The 17363-nt window shown below is 35.0% G+C and overlaps 1 protein-coding gene and 1 pseudogene across 1 annotated transcript; one reads left to right on the top strand and one right to left on the bottom strand.

The window, feature by feature from the left end:
• Nucleotides 1-2790: 2790 nt before the first annotated feature.
• Nucleotides 2791-5199, top strand: LOC126726186 (NAC transcription factor 29-like; annotated as a pseudogene).
• Nucleotides 5200-5880: 681 nt separating this feature from the next.
• LOC126726190 (syntaxin-71-like) lies at nt 5881-11544 on the bottom strand. Its single transcript, XM_050431344.1, has 9 exons — nt 11099-11544; nt 10861-10986; nt 9214-9376; nt 9030-9115; nt 8826-8894; nt 8703-8747; nt 8522-8584; nt 8350-8426; nt 5881-6188 (listed from the first exon to the last, which is right to left on the bottom strand). Exons 1-9 carry the CDS (start codon nt 11252-11254, stop codon nt 6176-6178), a joined length of 798 nt encoding a protein of 265 aa, XP_050287301.1. The 5' UTR covers nt 11255-11544; the 3' UTR covers nt 5881-6175.
• Nucleotides 11545-17363: the final 5819 nt, after the last annotated feature.

Genomic DNA, 17363 nt, shown 5'->3' with positions numbered 1-17363 from the left:
TATTATTTTTTTTAGCTTCTGTGATATTAATTATAATTCGAATTTTTCTTGTATATTTTGAAATAGTGAGAACTTTATCAACAATTGAAACAATATGAGCATCACTAGAAAACAAAACTTGGTTGTCAATGAAATTTTTTTTACAGCGTGTTAATTATCATGTCTCTTACGGTTCATAAATGTGTTGGCATGTTTTAGTGTCAAAACATATCAAATTTTGGTTGTTTTAATAAAATTGTATTAAGGTTGAGTACTTGAGTTTGGATCAGAAATTGCTCTAGAATGATTGCTTTTTGATTTGCTCAAAGCAGCTGAGTTGATGATCTTTTGCTCATATCTTTTACACCATAATAAATATTTAGAGAAACTTGTTTTATTGGAAACTAGACCTTTAGACTTTCAAAATGGGTACAGATTTGACTTATTTTGGATTTTAAATGAGATATACCTATTTGAAGTTGGCACTATTGTGTACTTACTCACGTGACTACACACAGCTCCAATTCATTGGACTCTTTTGTCTTGTGGATCTCTTTAACCGTGCATGGATATCCAATCCATGTCTGACTCAAAACAGCTACAACTTGATTGTAGTAGTCTTTGTACAGGAACTTCACTTGAAAATACTCCTTGATCTTCAATATAGTCCTTGAGATGATGCTTGGTACAAAACCCTTGGCACACCGTCATTGCAACAAAATCTCCTCTTCATAGAGTGCTCTTCTTTTATTTATGGTGACCTAATATGACTTTAAATATTTCTTGAAATCCTAGTTCATGAATCCCTAGCAATATTAGTCATCATGCATCATAACTCGAGAAAATAAAATTCTTTGAGCACTACTAGTTGACCTGCAATCAAGCCTAGAGGCAGCATAACCATCAACTTTTAAGTAGTTTCTTATGTCTTCAATGTAGATCTTTAACAACAATTCTAGACACTAAAAACTTACAACTCAATGAAATTAAAACAAGGTTTTGGAAACGAGACACATTTAAACAAGGATTTACAACACAAGACACATTTAACCTTGACACCTACAATCTCAGTTGACCCTTGATCATGTTTTAATCGACTTAGAAAATCCTCTTGATCAACTCTCAATCAAGGCTCAATCTTTGAGACAAAATAAATCATAAATCCTTGTGTTTTATTTAAGTCAGTGATGTGGGTTATTTAAACCTAATTCGAGAGACTATATAAAGGCTCATTATGCACAACTTTCATAGGGTTGTAAAGGTAAAATAACTTATGTTATTTAGAGAGAAAACTCTAGCCTCTACATATTTAACCCGTGAATACAAAAGCAAATACTGAAGTTATCTTCTTGTGTTGTTGTTGCTATAGTGCAAATCAAGGTAGTAGTCACAGAGCCATCATGTGGTTTGCTATGAAGATGGAATCTTTAAGAAGTTCTTGGAGTCCTGGGTGCAGTTTGTGGGGTAACAACTGTAAGTTTAATTGGAGGTACTTGTACACTTCAAATTTATCAGTAAATTTCTTCTTGGGGTTGGGAACCCTTGTAGAAGTTTTTCTATGAATGGGTTCAATGGTTTTCCACTTTGTCACAATATTGTTGGACTCTTTATTTTATTGTTTGTTGCATTACATGTAGTGATTTGCATGCGCGTGGTAATTAACTGGTATAAATTATGCTTTCCTAATTGATTAATTTGTTAAATTAATTAATTTCATTATAAAGTAACACTAAGAGGAATGATTTTATATCTCATCAAATCGATATTTGCAATGTTTTGGCACCTAATTGGCAAAAGGGAGATTATTAGGGCTCATATATGTTGGCTAATCCTTGTGCCTAAGCATATCAAATTTTGGTTATATACAAAGAATTTTGTTAGGGTTAAGTATGAGTTTGAAGTAACTTAAAACCAATTAAGTTTTTTTTTTTTTTTTTTTTTTTTAATACAAGATAGAAATTCTACTCTAACATAATCTAAGTGTATATGTGTGTAAATCTCCCTTTTAGAGACTTGAACCCCGGTCCTGCCCCCCACACCCCACAAGCACTTATACTTGTAAAGTGACCATCACACCAAGGGTGTACAATTAAGTTTTGATCTGCTCAGAGATGTTGAATGATGATCTTTTGCCTTATATATTTTACACTATAATGAATTTTTGTAAAAACTTATTCATTAGAAAGTTATGGGACTTTAGAATGGACACAAATTGAACCTTATTTGGATTTGAAATAAATAAGATATGACCATTCAACCCTCACTCGAGTGGAATTGTGACAATGAGTAAATCGACTTTGAATTTCTAATGAATTAACCTACAAAATTTCAGGTTTTCTATATAAAACCTCCTTTGTTGCACAAATTGAGAGGAGAGAGACTATTATAAAAGACTAGAACTAAGAGTTGTAAATAACTCACCCAAAATTTTGGGACTAAGTTTTGATTATTGTAGTTACCGTTGTTTTGTCCCCTCACCCAAAAAATAAAATCCAGATGCCGTCACTGTCTATTGGAATTTTTTTTTTTTTTTTTATTGGACCTATTGGAAATAATACTAACATAGAGCCTCAAATATTATTATTAAAGGGATTCAATAGTATGGGGTATGGTCACCAATGACCATGTCAACATGGCCAAGACACTCGTTGAATGTCAATTCCAACAAAGTAATGCCGAACAAGTTGCTTTCGCGTTTCTTTATGCCTCAACGTAAGTTTTATTGGTTCCTTCTGTTTATTATCTTTACATATGTGTCCTCATCTGCATGAAATACCATGTAAATTATATGATTGCCTCGTCTCTGTACTCTCCTGTTCACAACTTACTAAGTTTCCCTTCTCTTCTTCATCATTGATTCCTATGGAAAAAGAACCTAGTTCAATTTCCCAACTACCTCCTGGTTTCAGATTCCGTCCATCTGATGAAGAACTCATTGTTCATTACTTGCAAAACAAAGTGACTTCACGTCCACTCCCAGCAACCATAATTGCTGAAATAGATCTGTATAAGCACTGTCCATGGGAACTACCCAGTCTGTTCTGCACTTTCACTCATTTTATTTCTTAAATCCATTACCACCTAACATAACTGAATTGTATTATTTTTTGTTCTCCTACTTTTTACAGAGAAAGCTTTGTTTGGAGAAGATGAATGGTACTTCTTTAGCCACAGAAATCGGAAGTACTTGAATGGATTAAGGCCTAACAGAGCAACAGCTTCGGGTTACTGGAAAGCCAGTGGTACTGACAAGCCAATTCTAACCTCTTGTAGATCAGAGTGCTTAGGAGTCAAGAAAGCTCTAGTTTTTTATACTGGTCGGCCTCCAAAAGCAGTTAAGACAGATTGGATCATGGATTAATATAGACTGCTCGACATAAGGAAACCACCCTCAAGGTTAAACGGGTCGATGAGAGTAAGTGGGTATGGTTGTCAATGATCTTCTCTACATATATAAGGAAAATAGGGTCTAGAAAGTAGTGATAACATAGATAGCTTACACTGGAGTCCAGGTACAAGTCCTTCGTTATTTTCTCTTATTATTATTATTATTGTTTTAAAAAAAAATCCCATTCTACACAAGTATAGCTGCAATGGATTCATGTCATGTTGTACCTTAAATTGCAGAAGCAACACTATGGGTTACAGAAGGGTTTTTTCTGTTTTTCTTTTCGTTTTTTCCCCTCAATTTTAATCCTTTTGTATTGAGAGGATAAGAACAGCAACCCTAACAGGCAAGGATGCTGAACAACATAAAAAGAACCTTCTTGATAATCTGAGTTAAGATCTCAACTCCCCAAGTATAACAGAATCTCCAAAGAACTTACTTCAGGCCATTATCTATACATCCCCCTGTTTTTGCTTCCCACATGTAACCTACAATCCTGAACTATTTGCTAGCAGCATCTAATATATGGACTGCCTTCTGGAAATAGTTTAAGTGTAACTTTTAATCAATGTCTTGACACCCCAGCCAGGGAGCAGCAAGCAGAGGCAACAATGAAAGCAGCAAAGATTAATAAGCAAAGGGCATAATGATTTGAAAATTAAAGGTTTAACATTTGCACAACTTCACAGATGTGATGATTCATTTTTTTGGGATCAGAGGCAATTTGCAAGTTCCTCTCTACTCATTTCCCTCAATTGTGGAGATTTTGATACGAGCTGTATTCAATCACTAAAAAAACAAGACTGTACAAGTTCAAGGATATTTCAGTACTTGTGGGAAATAAATCGTTTCCCAATTTTACGATATTCAATCTTGTGTAGGCAAAAGGGACCTACAATTGTTGAATAGCTATTATATTTTCATGTGGCACCCAAAAGGCCAAGGACCTGACCTCGTAAAGAAAGTGACCTAGGACCATGCTTCAACATGATTTCATATAAATTATTTTTCTTGATGTTAATTTCGTTTTTCATTTGTGCTTTGGATCTTCATACTAACTTCATCAAATATAATCCGATTAAATGAATGGGAATATTGCCTCTTTGTTGTCACAGTTGGATGAATGGGTATTATGTCGGGTTTGAACAAAAGGCAACATATCAAAGAACAAAAGTGAAGATCAAGACAGCTGTGGACTGGAACTCCCAAGATACTCACCAAAAATTGAGGTGCAGCCTACATATATAAACTATTATTCTGACATTATATGAGATTGCCAAGACAAAGACTGCCAACTGCTTGCTTCAATACTTGCCAGTCAAGCTCTACCTCCCATTCAGACCATTTCAAGTTTAAGCTTTGATACAGGCAACAAACCCAACAGTTTTACCTCAGTTTATGGCAATGGTCCCAATAATTTGAATACTCCAATACCAGTTTCTTCTTCGGGGAGTTATATCAACCAACTGGAAAGGAAATCTAGTGAGGAAAATAAGTATGAGAATTTCCTGTCCAATGAGATTCTAAAGGACAGGAACGAAAACAAGGATCTTCAACCTTGTAAGACACTGGCCATTTATGATATAAACTACTAGAGCCAAGACCAATCCCAAGACATTTTCAACCCTAAGCCCTCAGGACCCATCATTAATTCAGGAGATTGTTGAATTATCCTTCACAGAAAAGAACTTACACTGAACAATGCTTCCTAAAAGGCAAAAGGTTCCTTAACTGTGGTGGCACAGTCACGAAGACGAAGGTCACATTAGATGTAGATAAGGCACGTGAGGCAAATTAGTCTCCAGTGGCAAGGGCCAAATAATAGAATGAAATCAGAAATTATGAAGCATACTTTGTACTTAATTCTGTACTGTAAAGCATGAACTCTATGTCAAATATCTGTATTTGTGCTATCTTTAATAACAAACAGTGATATTACGAATCTAATGGCTAGGCAAAGTTATTTGCAGGACCCTCAAAACAAATAAAACATGAAACCTGTTAGTTGCGAAATAATCTCTACTTATATAGTCTTACGTAAACTTGAAATTGAGTGTGCTTCAGTTGTAACGTTAGTTGTGTGCATCTTAAATTCGGTTCATGTTCCTATAATCAGGAGGCCTATCCCATATAGAGAAGGCAGATTAAGGCAGAGTTAACCTGCCTAAATTGCCATTCAACAAGAGCATAAAAGGCCATTACAATATTTAAGGGCACATGCACTTGCTGCTCATATAACCGTACATTATAGTTTTCTAGTAATGACATCATTTAAAATATATGCATAAACTTGCCCAAAATATCAGTGTACACATTTTCCTCGCAACTTTGAAGTATCATCCTGGATCTCTATGGTTAAGGAAATTAGTACCACTTACAGGGACCCCATTGGTCTAGAATGACAGATCCTAACTAATTGGTAAAAACAGGTGGTACCTAGTGCACAAAGCTCCCAATTTTGTGGGGGTATGGGAGAGGATGTTCAATAATTTCATTGTCTCAATCATGGTGAAAGAGAAAAAAAGGTTTTCATTCAAAGTGGGCATAAACGAAAAAGAAAAGCAATAACATATCACTGTGACACAATTTGATCATTAACTATAAGCTTGAAACTGTGGTGAGCTAGAAATTTATAGGTCGTCTACTTTGTTAGCAAAATCTAGACCAATCTTTAAAATGGCAGTACAAATAAAATAACTGATGAACAGATGGTCTTGAAAAGATACATGAGAAGCCCTCAAATAATGAAGGTTATTACCAGACAGCTTTATGATACGATAAGCTGTAGAAGAAGCCTTCAAAATCAGTTCAGCTCAAAATACTGAAACAAACAAAAGTGAAACATAATTAAAAAAATAAAAAGTAGAATATACTGTCAAAGAATACAAGATCAGGTGACATATTATAAGAGATTTATTGGATTACTAAGTATGCCAAAAGTACTAATAGCAGCTTTAACTGATTTTAACATTCTACGACATTTAGATACTCATCAAAACTATAAAGGCAATAAGAGCAGCTTTAACTGTCAATGCTTCCAACAATGGTACAAGAAGAATAAATGATCGTTGAAGGCTAGTGTTTATCTATTCCATTAACAATACATATGACAGCAGAAAGAAAACCAATGCTTCACAAGTCCTGACAAATATTATGAGAATAGCAAATAAGACATAAACACACACAGTGACTCATTTATATATATATAGGGTCAATGCTTACTCTATAAAAGTTGACCTGAGAACAGGCCCATAGTGGCTTGTATTGCCTTCTTGTAAGAGACAAAACGCAGGGTGAGACCAATAAATTTAGTTTATACATACATACATATATATATATAGAGAGAGAGAGAGAGAGAAGGGACACCAAAAACAGTTCACTAAGACTTCCAGAAAAGTTTTGACACTATTGCTAATTTGGTATGATCCTATCCCCCCACCCACCCACACCCCCCCCCCCCCCCCCGCGAATCTTGCCATTCAAAAAGATGAAAATGCCTTCATATTCACTATGTGTTCATATGCAGTTGTTAACCAACCGATCTTTCTTCATTGGCATATAAATATTGTAATTCTAAACTTAATAAATCCTCATGCATACTGGTTTTGCCAGCTACATAAATCATTGTTTTTTTTTAAGATTGAATAATTAAAACGCATAAACCAAAATCACTTTAAAAAACCAATTTTCTTTAGTGTCCGTGATTTTTTTGGGTTAGCAACAAAAAAGAGAACCTTATACCATGCACCATATGCTTTTATAAGAGTACAGGGATGGTTTTGGCATAGCCTTCCACTTATGTGAGAAATGAAAGAAAGATCTCTTAATTTTGTGAACACATGCAAAACTTGCTACAGTTTCTTCAAACAAAAAAAAAGATTATTGGCACACTTCAAACTGTGGAACAAAGTACTAGGGATGAGAGGCTTGTGCAAAAGTCAAAAACGTCCATTTTCATAACCCTGGCAGTATTCTGATATTTAATCTCTCAACTGAAACGATTCCTGGAAAATCTAGGTCAACTGGCACCTCCTCCACTTATAAGGATTGATCTTTTGAAATTCAGCACTAAATTGAATCTTGAAATACTTTGATTTTGGTGTTAAAACAGTGAATAGAATAAGAAATAAAGAAAGGTAAACACTAGGCAATCACACCTAGACTTTCCTAAGCAATCACACTTAGGTAGGAGAAGGCATTCACACCCTCAAAGCTTAAAATAAGCTGCTAGAGTTTTATTAGAATCACTCTAACTTTCAATATTATTGACTACAAAGTCTACAATAAAGCCTTTATATAGGTTATTGTTAATCCTTTCCTAGAAGGACTAGGACTCTAAATAACCTATTCCTAGAATTACTATGATTACTAATAACAAACAAAAAGTACTTAATAACTTCTAAACCAAATAAGAAAAAGACCCAAAACATAAATTAAGACTAATGGGCCTTTGGTACAGCCAAGGACAGCCCATTCCCAAATCTGAAAATTACCAAATTTCCCTTATTCTAGTAAATTTATTAAAATTAAACCAGCAACTTTTGAACATAAAAAAACTTAATCCTAAGACTCAACAATAACTAAGTAAGCTATGAAATGTGCCAAGAAAGTCCCACATCAAACCTAGCCCACAAATCTTGAACCTCTTGGTATTTAATCGTGTTTCTCCTCAAACTCTTTCTATCCACATTAGAGAGTGAGGTCATGGGTTCAAGACCCATCACTTTGCGAATAAAAAAAAAAATTCTGGAGACCCATAACTCAAATAAACAGAAGTCATATTTCATAACCATTACTTGATTTGCCCGATCAAATTAACAGATTCAAGCAAAAATCTTACATAATTTTAATCAGCAATTAATAAATATAAGACCTTTTGGCCCATAATAATAATAGTAACAAAAGGTTATCAAGAAGCTGATAACATAATCACATACCATATTCTCAAAATATTATTTTAATCTGAGAGAGACAGGACTTACTTATATAGGTAGGAACTGATACCAAGAATTATACACACCAGAACGATGTCAATGCAAAAGTTTCGACTGGATCTCAACTGAAACAAAACCAGAAGTACAATTTATCTCGTCCACACCAGTCTCACCAGAAGAAACGAGTGCATAATATATCGGTAAATTTTACAACAAGTACCTGGGTCAGACTTTTCTTGAGCCTAATGTTAGTATTTTTCATATCAGATGTCACCTTGTCCGCCTATAAAACCACCAAAAATACCAGTAAGTAATTACACTTACAAAAAATTTTCAACATTGCTTGCGAGCATGATCTGATTGGAAAGACAATGATCATATTGAAGTAATAAATTTCTCACCTTTGTCTCAATCTCATCAACTAATGGAACCTGCCTGTCCATTTCCTGAACATATTGCAACAACTGATTAATCTCTAGTTTCTTATGGCAGCACAATCAAATCAAACTACATGAATGACCAACCTCATTCATATCTTCAGCCAAATTTTTCAGTGTACCCAATCCATCTGATATGAAATCAAGACCTTGATCCTGCAGTTTAGATATTTAATGAAATGAGAATGCAGAACTGGAAATGATACAAGGCAGTAGCCCAATCATATCATCTGCCTTAAGCCATCTAATTGCAGTATAGACATAAAGATAATAATCAGGAATCTTACATGCCTGTTTCATTTTCCGCATTTCATATTCTTGTCTAAATTGACTTGATTCTTCAGTTTGTTGGAAAAAATCACTGTCAAAATTTCCACCTGAGGTTGGTAGTGAAACAAGCAAGTATTAACAATCAACTGAAATGTTCAAATCATTAAAAATTGTGAGTCAAGATGTATTACAGAAGCACTGGCACCTGGTGAGTCAAACTTGATATTCTTATGGGATGCTGAAGCTCCCCACCCTCCAGTTTGTTTGGCTGCAGTTGTGGTACCATCTGGAATTGCTTGAATCCTCTCAGGAAGTGTAGTAACCAGATCATCACGGGCAGCTAGATCTTCTTTTGAAAGACCTTTAACCTGTTTTATTAGATACCATAGAGAATTCAAGTTTAATGGCTTTGCATAATTAATATTTGCCAATATGCAAATCAGTATGAAGCAAAATGAACCTTCACCATGTAATTTGGAAAGTCAGGACAATAACCAAATGAAAAGTCCAGTTTTGAGAACCATACAAACATCAGTTTGAGACAGACATATCATGCCCATCCTCTGGGTGAACTTCAATGCAAGGCCCTTTTTATTTTACTTCTTTATATATTTCTTTGGGTCATGGATCTCACTTCGTTGTTTACACAAGGTTTTCTATGGATATATTGGTGCCCATTTCATCTATACTCCTACTCCACATTCTGTTCTGGTGTTGCAAGGCTGGTTTTCTCAAAAACTTGCTCCAAAAGACTTGTTCTCACAAACTTTGCACTCAAAGTGATTGTTAGGACCTAACTTTATGATACCCATCAACTACAGGGCTTTGTGCACATTGGTTAGGTGAAATATATGGTTGTAAAAGCAACCCCACATCAGTCTAGAAAGGAAATAGGCAGTAGCAGTGATACCATCATAAGGTGGCAAGTGTTACATGAGAGCAAAGTGGAATCATCACTCATAAGAAATGTCTACCTAGCTAGGTGAGTATAATGATAGCAAGAACTTTCCAAGGTTTGTATTAACTCCAAGGAAGCATTGCTGGTCAAATATGACAAACAAAAATGGAAGACCCCTTTATTGAGCTCCAAAGTGAAAGCTATAACATGCAAAGTGGCTAACATATTCCAAGTTAGTAGAGAAGCCAAAGCTGGTAATTAACCCACCATGAACTCCCTTAATTGATCATAAGTAAAACAAGGGTCTTCCTACATCTTAAAATACCTAAACCTAAGACTTAGTAACTTCCACCCTCCCCCCTTTTAGATATCGCTCTACCCCTTTAAAATTGAGCCTTTTGTGGTAAAATTAATACGGTAATTTTCAACGAATAACACATGTTAAATGGACATTAATATCAAGAACTCAAGAAAATTTATCTAGCATTGGTTTGATCATAGGACAGAGGCTATTGTTTGTCCTCTTCGAAGCCTTTGTCTCTAAATCTTTGTATACTTTTTGTCCTTTCGTTATATTCTGGTGGCGTCCCTAATTGTGTCTAATTTAGTTCATTATATATTACCATGTATGGATAATAATATGACCTTGATTTTGGATTTATCATCACATAGTTTTAGCAGTTAGCAAGGTAGAATCCATACTAAAATTTGGAGGTATTGTTACATACTATTTGTGTTTTTTTTGCATACAAATAAATTTGGAGCTATCATTACATAGTTTTAGCAGTTACCAAGCTAGCAAATAGGAAATTCCAAATAAAAAACATAAATTATGATAAAATCCATAAATCTTAAGAGAAATTTCACAACCTATAAAATTTCAAAATTTGCACATATATTAAAAAAAAAAAAAAAAAAAAATTGGAGCATGAATAAAATTCAATAAAAATTTACCTTCTTCATTGCCAATTTTCGCAGCTTAGGAACTTCATTTATCAATCGAGCCTTGGTTCGACGAACCTCCGCATTCATTGCCACAGCAGATGCCCTGTTAGTCTCCATTGAAGCTATCTCAGATTTCTGCATATTTCATTCAATAAAATTCCAAATCATTTATATAAATAAATAAAATTTGGATTCAGTTAAGGAAAAGGAAAAAAAAAATTGTTAAAATGATAAAAAAAATTCGGACATGTAAAGCAGCTTCGATTTCGGCTTCGAGGGAGGAGTAGAGGTGAGCGAAGGCATCGTCGCCGTAGGCATTGAGGTCGCGTTGCTTTTCGATGTCGTACTTGTCGTACTTCTTGCATATCTCGTCGACGCGGAAGAGAATGTCGATCACGCTCATTTTTTTTGGAAGGCCACCACTACTTTTTGGTTTTCTTGGAGGGATAGAGAAAGCTCGAGAATGAATCGTTCGCGGGGAAAGAGAATAAAAAAGCGCGTTCGTGTTTTCGGATTGGTGTTGTTCCTGGCATTGTGTTTGTTTGTTACTATCTGTGTCTCGAGATTTTCGGACGCCTGAGTGGCCAAATGTGAAGTCGAGCGTAGAGAGTGGTTTCAGCCAGGTTTGGGGAAGAGAGAGAGAGAGAGAGAACAGCGTGGACAAAGATGATTTTTTGGCGGGTTCAACGCCCTGTATGTCCAACTTTCCCAATACTTCTTTAATTCTTTTTTTCTTTTTTTTAATTTCATAGATTTAAGTAGGGACGAAATTAAAGGATAGTCAAATAAAAATACATGTTTAACTTGTACTAACCCATTTCTTCAAAACAATTATAAGTTTTTTAAAAAAAAATTAAAAACAAGTTAAACAACCCAACAATGTTGTTTTTTTCCTATAAATAAATAAATAAATAAACCCACGTTTATCCAAAAACAAAACTAAATATCAAAAATAAATAAATAAATAAATAGTTATATAAAAAAAACTAAATAGATATATACACTTTTTTTCTGATAAGTAGATATATATTTTACTCCCGCTAAAACTGTGGGGACATTAGAAGGCTTTTGTCCGCTTTGGGGAGCCAGTCCCTCACGGTTTTGTCCTCGTCCCCGAGTGTGGAACCCCAGGATTTTTGCCTTTGTGGTGATTGACACCTAGGCCCACCCAAGTCCCACATCGGTTAGAGACTGGCTCCCCAAAGGCAAAAATCCTGGGGTTCCACACTCGGGGACGAGGACAAAACCGTGAGGGACTGGCTCCCCAAAGCGGACAAAAGCCTTCTAATGTCCCCACATTAAAAGGGCAATAGTCATTGATACCACTAAACCTACTTTTGATCTTTCCCTTCGAAAATCCACTGCAAATAGGTTAGATTACTTGTATGAGATTTCCCATGTTCCTGAAATCCTTGGATCTCAAGGCCATCTTCAATTTGTGTTGGAAAGACTGTTACATCTTTCTTTTCTGAAGGAGCTGTCAGGAATTTTGTCTCCATAATTATCTCAGAAATCACCAACCCCACTTCCTTGCTATTTTCCCTGATATTGACCAGGTACACATCCTCCTAGACACCTACTCCAGACCTATCCCAGTAATAGCCCTGTTTGATACGGGAGCAGCAGCCACAATTCTCCATCCCAAAATTTTGCCTACAGAATGTTGGCTACCCCATAATCAAATGTTCAGAGTGGCAAATGGTGAAACATTCCTTATCACTTTGAAAAGCAAACCTCTGTTCATCAGAATTTTTCCGACTCTCATCATTAGACACCAAGTCCTTGGATCCACCAAATTCCTAACCTTAGATGGTCCTCAAAAGGACTCATGCACAAGCAACACCTTCTCACATAGACCCAAGTTCCTCATCTGTTCACAGTTGACCCCTTTCAGTCTTTAAAACTCCAGATTATCCATGACTGTTGTGCAAATACCCACTCTGAATTCCGTCTTAAGAATTCAAATCCTCTGTGGAAAAACCCCAACTTTTTCATATCCCTTCCCTTCAAGAAAAATGAAGATGTTAATCCCACAAAAGCCAGTCATCGGGGAATGAATCCTGAACATTTAACCTTAGCCAAACAAGAGCTTGCCACCCTCCTTTCCGAAGGCCTTATTGAACCAACAACTTCTCCATGGGCATGTGAAGCCTTTTATGTTAATAAGCATTCTGAACAAGTCAGAGGAAAACTCAGATTGGTGATTAATTATCAGGATCTCAATCACTTCCTTGCAGATGATAAATTCCCCCTGCCAAACAAAAGTGCACTCTTTCAACATCTTTCAAGTGCAAATTTTTTTTCAAAGTTTGATCTGAAAGCAGGATTGTGTAGTAGTGGTACACTCTTGGTTGCTCCAGAAGCTTATAAACCTTGAGTGGGAGGGTTCTCTAACCGATGTGGGACTTGGGTGAGCCTAGGTGTCAATCACCACAAAGGCAAAAATCCTGGGGTTCCACACTCGGGGACGAAGACAAAACCGTGAGGGACTGGCTCCCCAAAGTGGACAAAAGCCTTCTAATGTCCCCACAAAAACATTGCCTACAAAATAAAACCATTCTCCTGAGGTTTCAAATTGTTTTATCCATTTATTAATATATATATATATATATATATATATATTAAAATAAAAACAAACACATGTTTCATTGTAAAAACACATCTTCTGCCATCCTGATAATAAAAAAAAAAAAAAAAAAAAGCCATACACCCACATTTTGGTCATACACACAACTCCAAACTCCTACCCAATAAATTTGGTTGAAATAATTTTTCATCACACCCTTAGTTTTTTTTTTTTTTTTTTTTTTTTGTGATTGAAAAATGTAGTAATCCCAAATTATAATGAATACAAATTATTAACCTTTACCCAACAAAATAAAAGAGGCTAGTAACTCTAACTTATGAGTTCTAATTAAAATAACTAGTAAAGTTTTTAATAGTTAAATAAGAGATATTAGGTTCAATTCCCGCCTACACTAAAAACTTACCAGTATCTTAGTCTGATAATAAAGAAATATCATTAGGAGCAGTCGTCATAAGTTAACTCTCTTTTCGGACTGCCGAAATAGACCTTTTAATTGCCTACGCCTGGTCCAATGTATCCCTCTGTTGTTTTGGCCTAAGTGCCATTTTGCCTTTTCAATTCCCTCCCTTTTCATTTTCCAATACTCTCTCTCTCTCTCTCTCTCTCTCTCTCTCTCTCTCTCTCTCTCTCTCTCTCTCTCTCTCTCTCTCTCTCTCTCTCTGTCTGTTTTCAGCTCTAAGAAAAAACCCACACACTAATGTCCTTCACTGACTGTTATCAGCTACCATCACCACTGCCGGCAGTAACCAAAAATAAAAATTGCCAAAAAACCCAACAGATTTGATGGATTCGTGAAACCCACCACCAGTGGGTACCAAATTTTGAACCAACAAGGTGTGATTATGGTTGTTGTTCAAAGATACTTTACAAGGCAAGTTAAGAGGGTAAGTTATAGTATTTCATTTAACATTTTTATTTTTATTTTCTAATATCTTGCCAAGTTTAAAATTTTCCCACATTTTCCCACTAGCCAAATAGAGAAATAGAGAACACAAACATTAAAATTTTCCCACATTTTCTCACTAGCCAAACATATTCTCACTTGTATTAACTACTAATGCATGCAAGCAAAACATAACAATCAACCAAAAAAACAAAAAAAAAAATTTAAAATCAACATAATCCAACAAAAAATTTAATAAAAAAATAATAATAATACTCAAAACCTAAATTAATACTAATACCCAGGTGTATTTCTTAATCACCTTAATCACCACAAGGTGTATTTTTTTTTTTTCCCATTAATGTTATGGTTTCTGTATATTCTTTATCAGATTTGTTTTTGGACTTTATATGCCTTTATATTCTGTTTGGTCGCTAAGAAAATGTGAAAAAGAAAGAAAATTTAGTTTTATTGGAAAATGTGTTTCATACTGCTGCAATTTTGTTACATCAAAATTGTTCCTCCTAATCTTATCCAACATGCCTTCTTGTTGCCTTTTGCATTTAGGTTTTGATGACAAGGCCATTATTTATGGTGTAATTATTTTGTTGTACTATTTTTTTGGTTGTTGCCAATCTTATCCCACTGTGTTTTGGGTTTTCTTCTCTGACCACTTGATGCCTGCTACCATGAAGTAGTACAACAAAAGTAGCATGAAGTAGCACGCATCAAGTGGCAGAGTGTTATCACCTCCCTCGGAGTTGAGTGGTGATTCTTGTGTGGCTGACCTTATAAACAGAGATACGGGGTGGTGGGACTCAAGAAAAACCGATAAATGTTTTTTGCCGTTTGAAGCACAAAACGTTAAATCAATGCCTCTATGTTCTAACCCGCAATCTGATTATTTTTTCTGGCCTTAGCAGGTGATGGCATTTACACGGTGAAGACAGGATATAAACTTTTACGTGATGTGTCAAGAGAGGAAGCTGCATCTGTGTCAAACTCTGACAGCATAAAAACTTTCTGGTCAAGGTTGTGGAAATTAAAAATCCCTGGCAAAGTTAAGCATTTCCTGTGGAAGGAGTGCACCAATAGTTTGCCAACAAAATCAAACTTGCTCAAAAGGAAAGTTCTCTTGGGCCCTACATGCCATCTCTGTGGGAATCTAGCTGAAGATGCCATGCATGCTTTATGGGAATGTGAAGCTGTAAAGTCGGTGGGGGTAATGGATTTTGGGTGGGTTAACGGGTTTGAAGTTGCACAGGGGACGTTCTCTGAGCTATGTGACCGAATTATGACTCAACCTCGGGTTCTTGAAATTTTCGCCATCACAGCATGGTTCATTTGGTCGTATAGAAATAAAACAAGGTTGAACGAGTCTACCTAACCTCTAGACAGAATTCCTGAAGCTGTCCATAGCTTCCTTTCAGCTTTCCAAAGAATTAAGGTCCTGCCAAGGAGTACCGCTTCAAGCAGAAAAAAGAGATGGACAGCACCTATTGTGGGTGAGTTTAAAACAAATTTTGACGGAGCAATGTTTGAAGAGAATGATAATGCAGGAATTGGGATTATTGTTCGGAACTCTCGTGGTAAGGTAATGGCGGCTCTTTCTGAAAAAATTCCTAAACCTTCATTGGTGGAAATGTTGGAGATGTTAGCTACGAGGCGAGCTGTCAAATTTGTTCAGGAAATAGGTTTGCATGACCCTATTTTTGAAGGCGACTCTCTTGTTGGTATCAAAGCTTTGCAAAGAGGAAATATGTTTTCATCCTCTTTTGGTCACTTAATTTCTAATACTTTATCTTTTGTTAGCTCCTTACGGAGTTTTTCTTTCTCTCATATTTTGAAGTGAGGAAATGTGGTTACACATGCCTTAATCTAGAAAGTAATTTTTTCTTTTTCTTTTGTTGGTTTGGATGGAATATGTTCCACCAGATATAGATAATATAGTTTATGCTGATTTTCCAGCACATAATTAATGCAATGGATGACTAGTTTCTCAAAAAAAAAAAAAAAAAAAAAATCACTTGTATGGAAAGTAATATTGCTACTTATTTTTTCTTTGTAAAGTTAAATATCTTATATGATTATTTTGACTTTCACTTGTACAGAAAGTTTATTGATGCCACTTGTATCATTACCTCCAATAACAAAATGCTAAAATTGATGTAATTTACTCACAAAATTTTCTTAAGAATTTATTAGGGAATATGTTAAATAAGAACATATTATATCAATCTTCTTATTAATTACTAATTGATTTTGTTTGTGCATGTCAACCTAATTATAAAATGCATATTGATGTAATTTGCAAGATTACTTCAATCATGTCTTTTTTATTTCTTTAACTGATTTAATCATTTGTACATATTTAGAAAGTTTAAATTAATTTGTTAGATACTTTAATTGGAATTGCTGTTTAAATAGCTTAGAAAAAAAAATAAGCATGTATTTGAGATTTGATACTTTAATTACTAGGGGGAAAATGTATCAAAATAAAAATTACAAGGGGGAAAATGTGCTCTCCCAATTCGAATCTTGAAATAGTCAACATAACTAACATGTCCTTTAATTAGAATTGCAGTTTAACTAGCTTAGAAATTTTTTTTTTTAATAAAAAAATTAAACATGTATTTGACACTTTAATTACCAGGAAAAAAAAAGTGCTCTCCCAATTCGAATTTTGACGACATAATCACCATGTCCTATAAATTAATGTTTTGACTATAGTATTACAACAGCATATCTTACGGGTATAAACTTCTGTCACATGCCCAGTAGATATTTCATATTTGAGCTCTAAAGTAAGCCAATTAGATCCAACACGGTATTTAGCTCTCTCTATTTCGATACAAAAACTATCCTTGTCGGATTCCAAGCAAAGCTCGGCAATCATTGTTTCATTGAAGTTTTCAAGGATCAAAACCCCAAAATTCTTGGTTGTTGAATCATTAGTTCTCTCATTTTTGAAATAGTTGTAATTAATAATTGAAAATAGAAAATTGATTTTATGGTTAGAAAATGGAAAAATGAGTAGTAATT

Source organism: Quercus robur, chromosome 1 (assembly GCF_932294415.1).
Source record: "Quercus robur chromosome 1, dhQueRobu3.1, whole genome shotgun sequence".
Classification (NCBI taxonomy): Eukaryota; Viridiplantae; Streptophyta; class Magnoliopsida; order Fagales; family Fagaceae; genus Quercus; species Quercus robur.
Note: the sequence above shows the minus strand (reverse complement) of the source record. Positions and strands in the feature narration are given on the sequence as shown.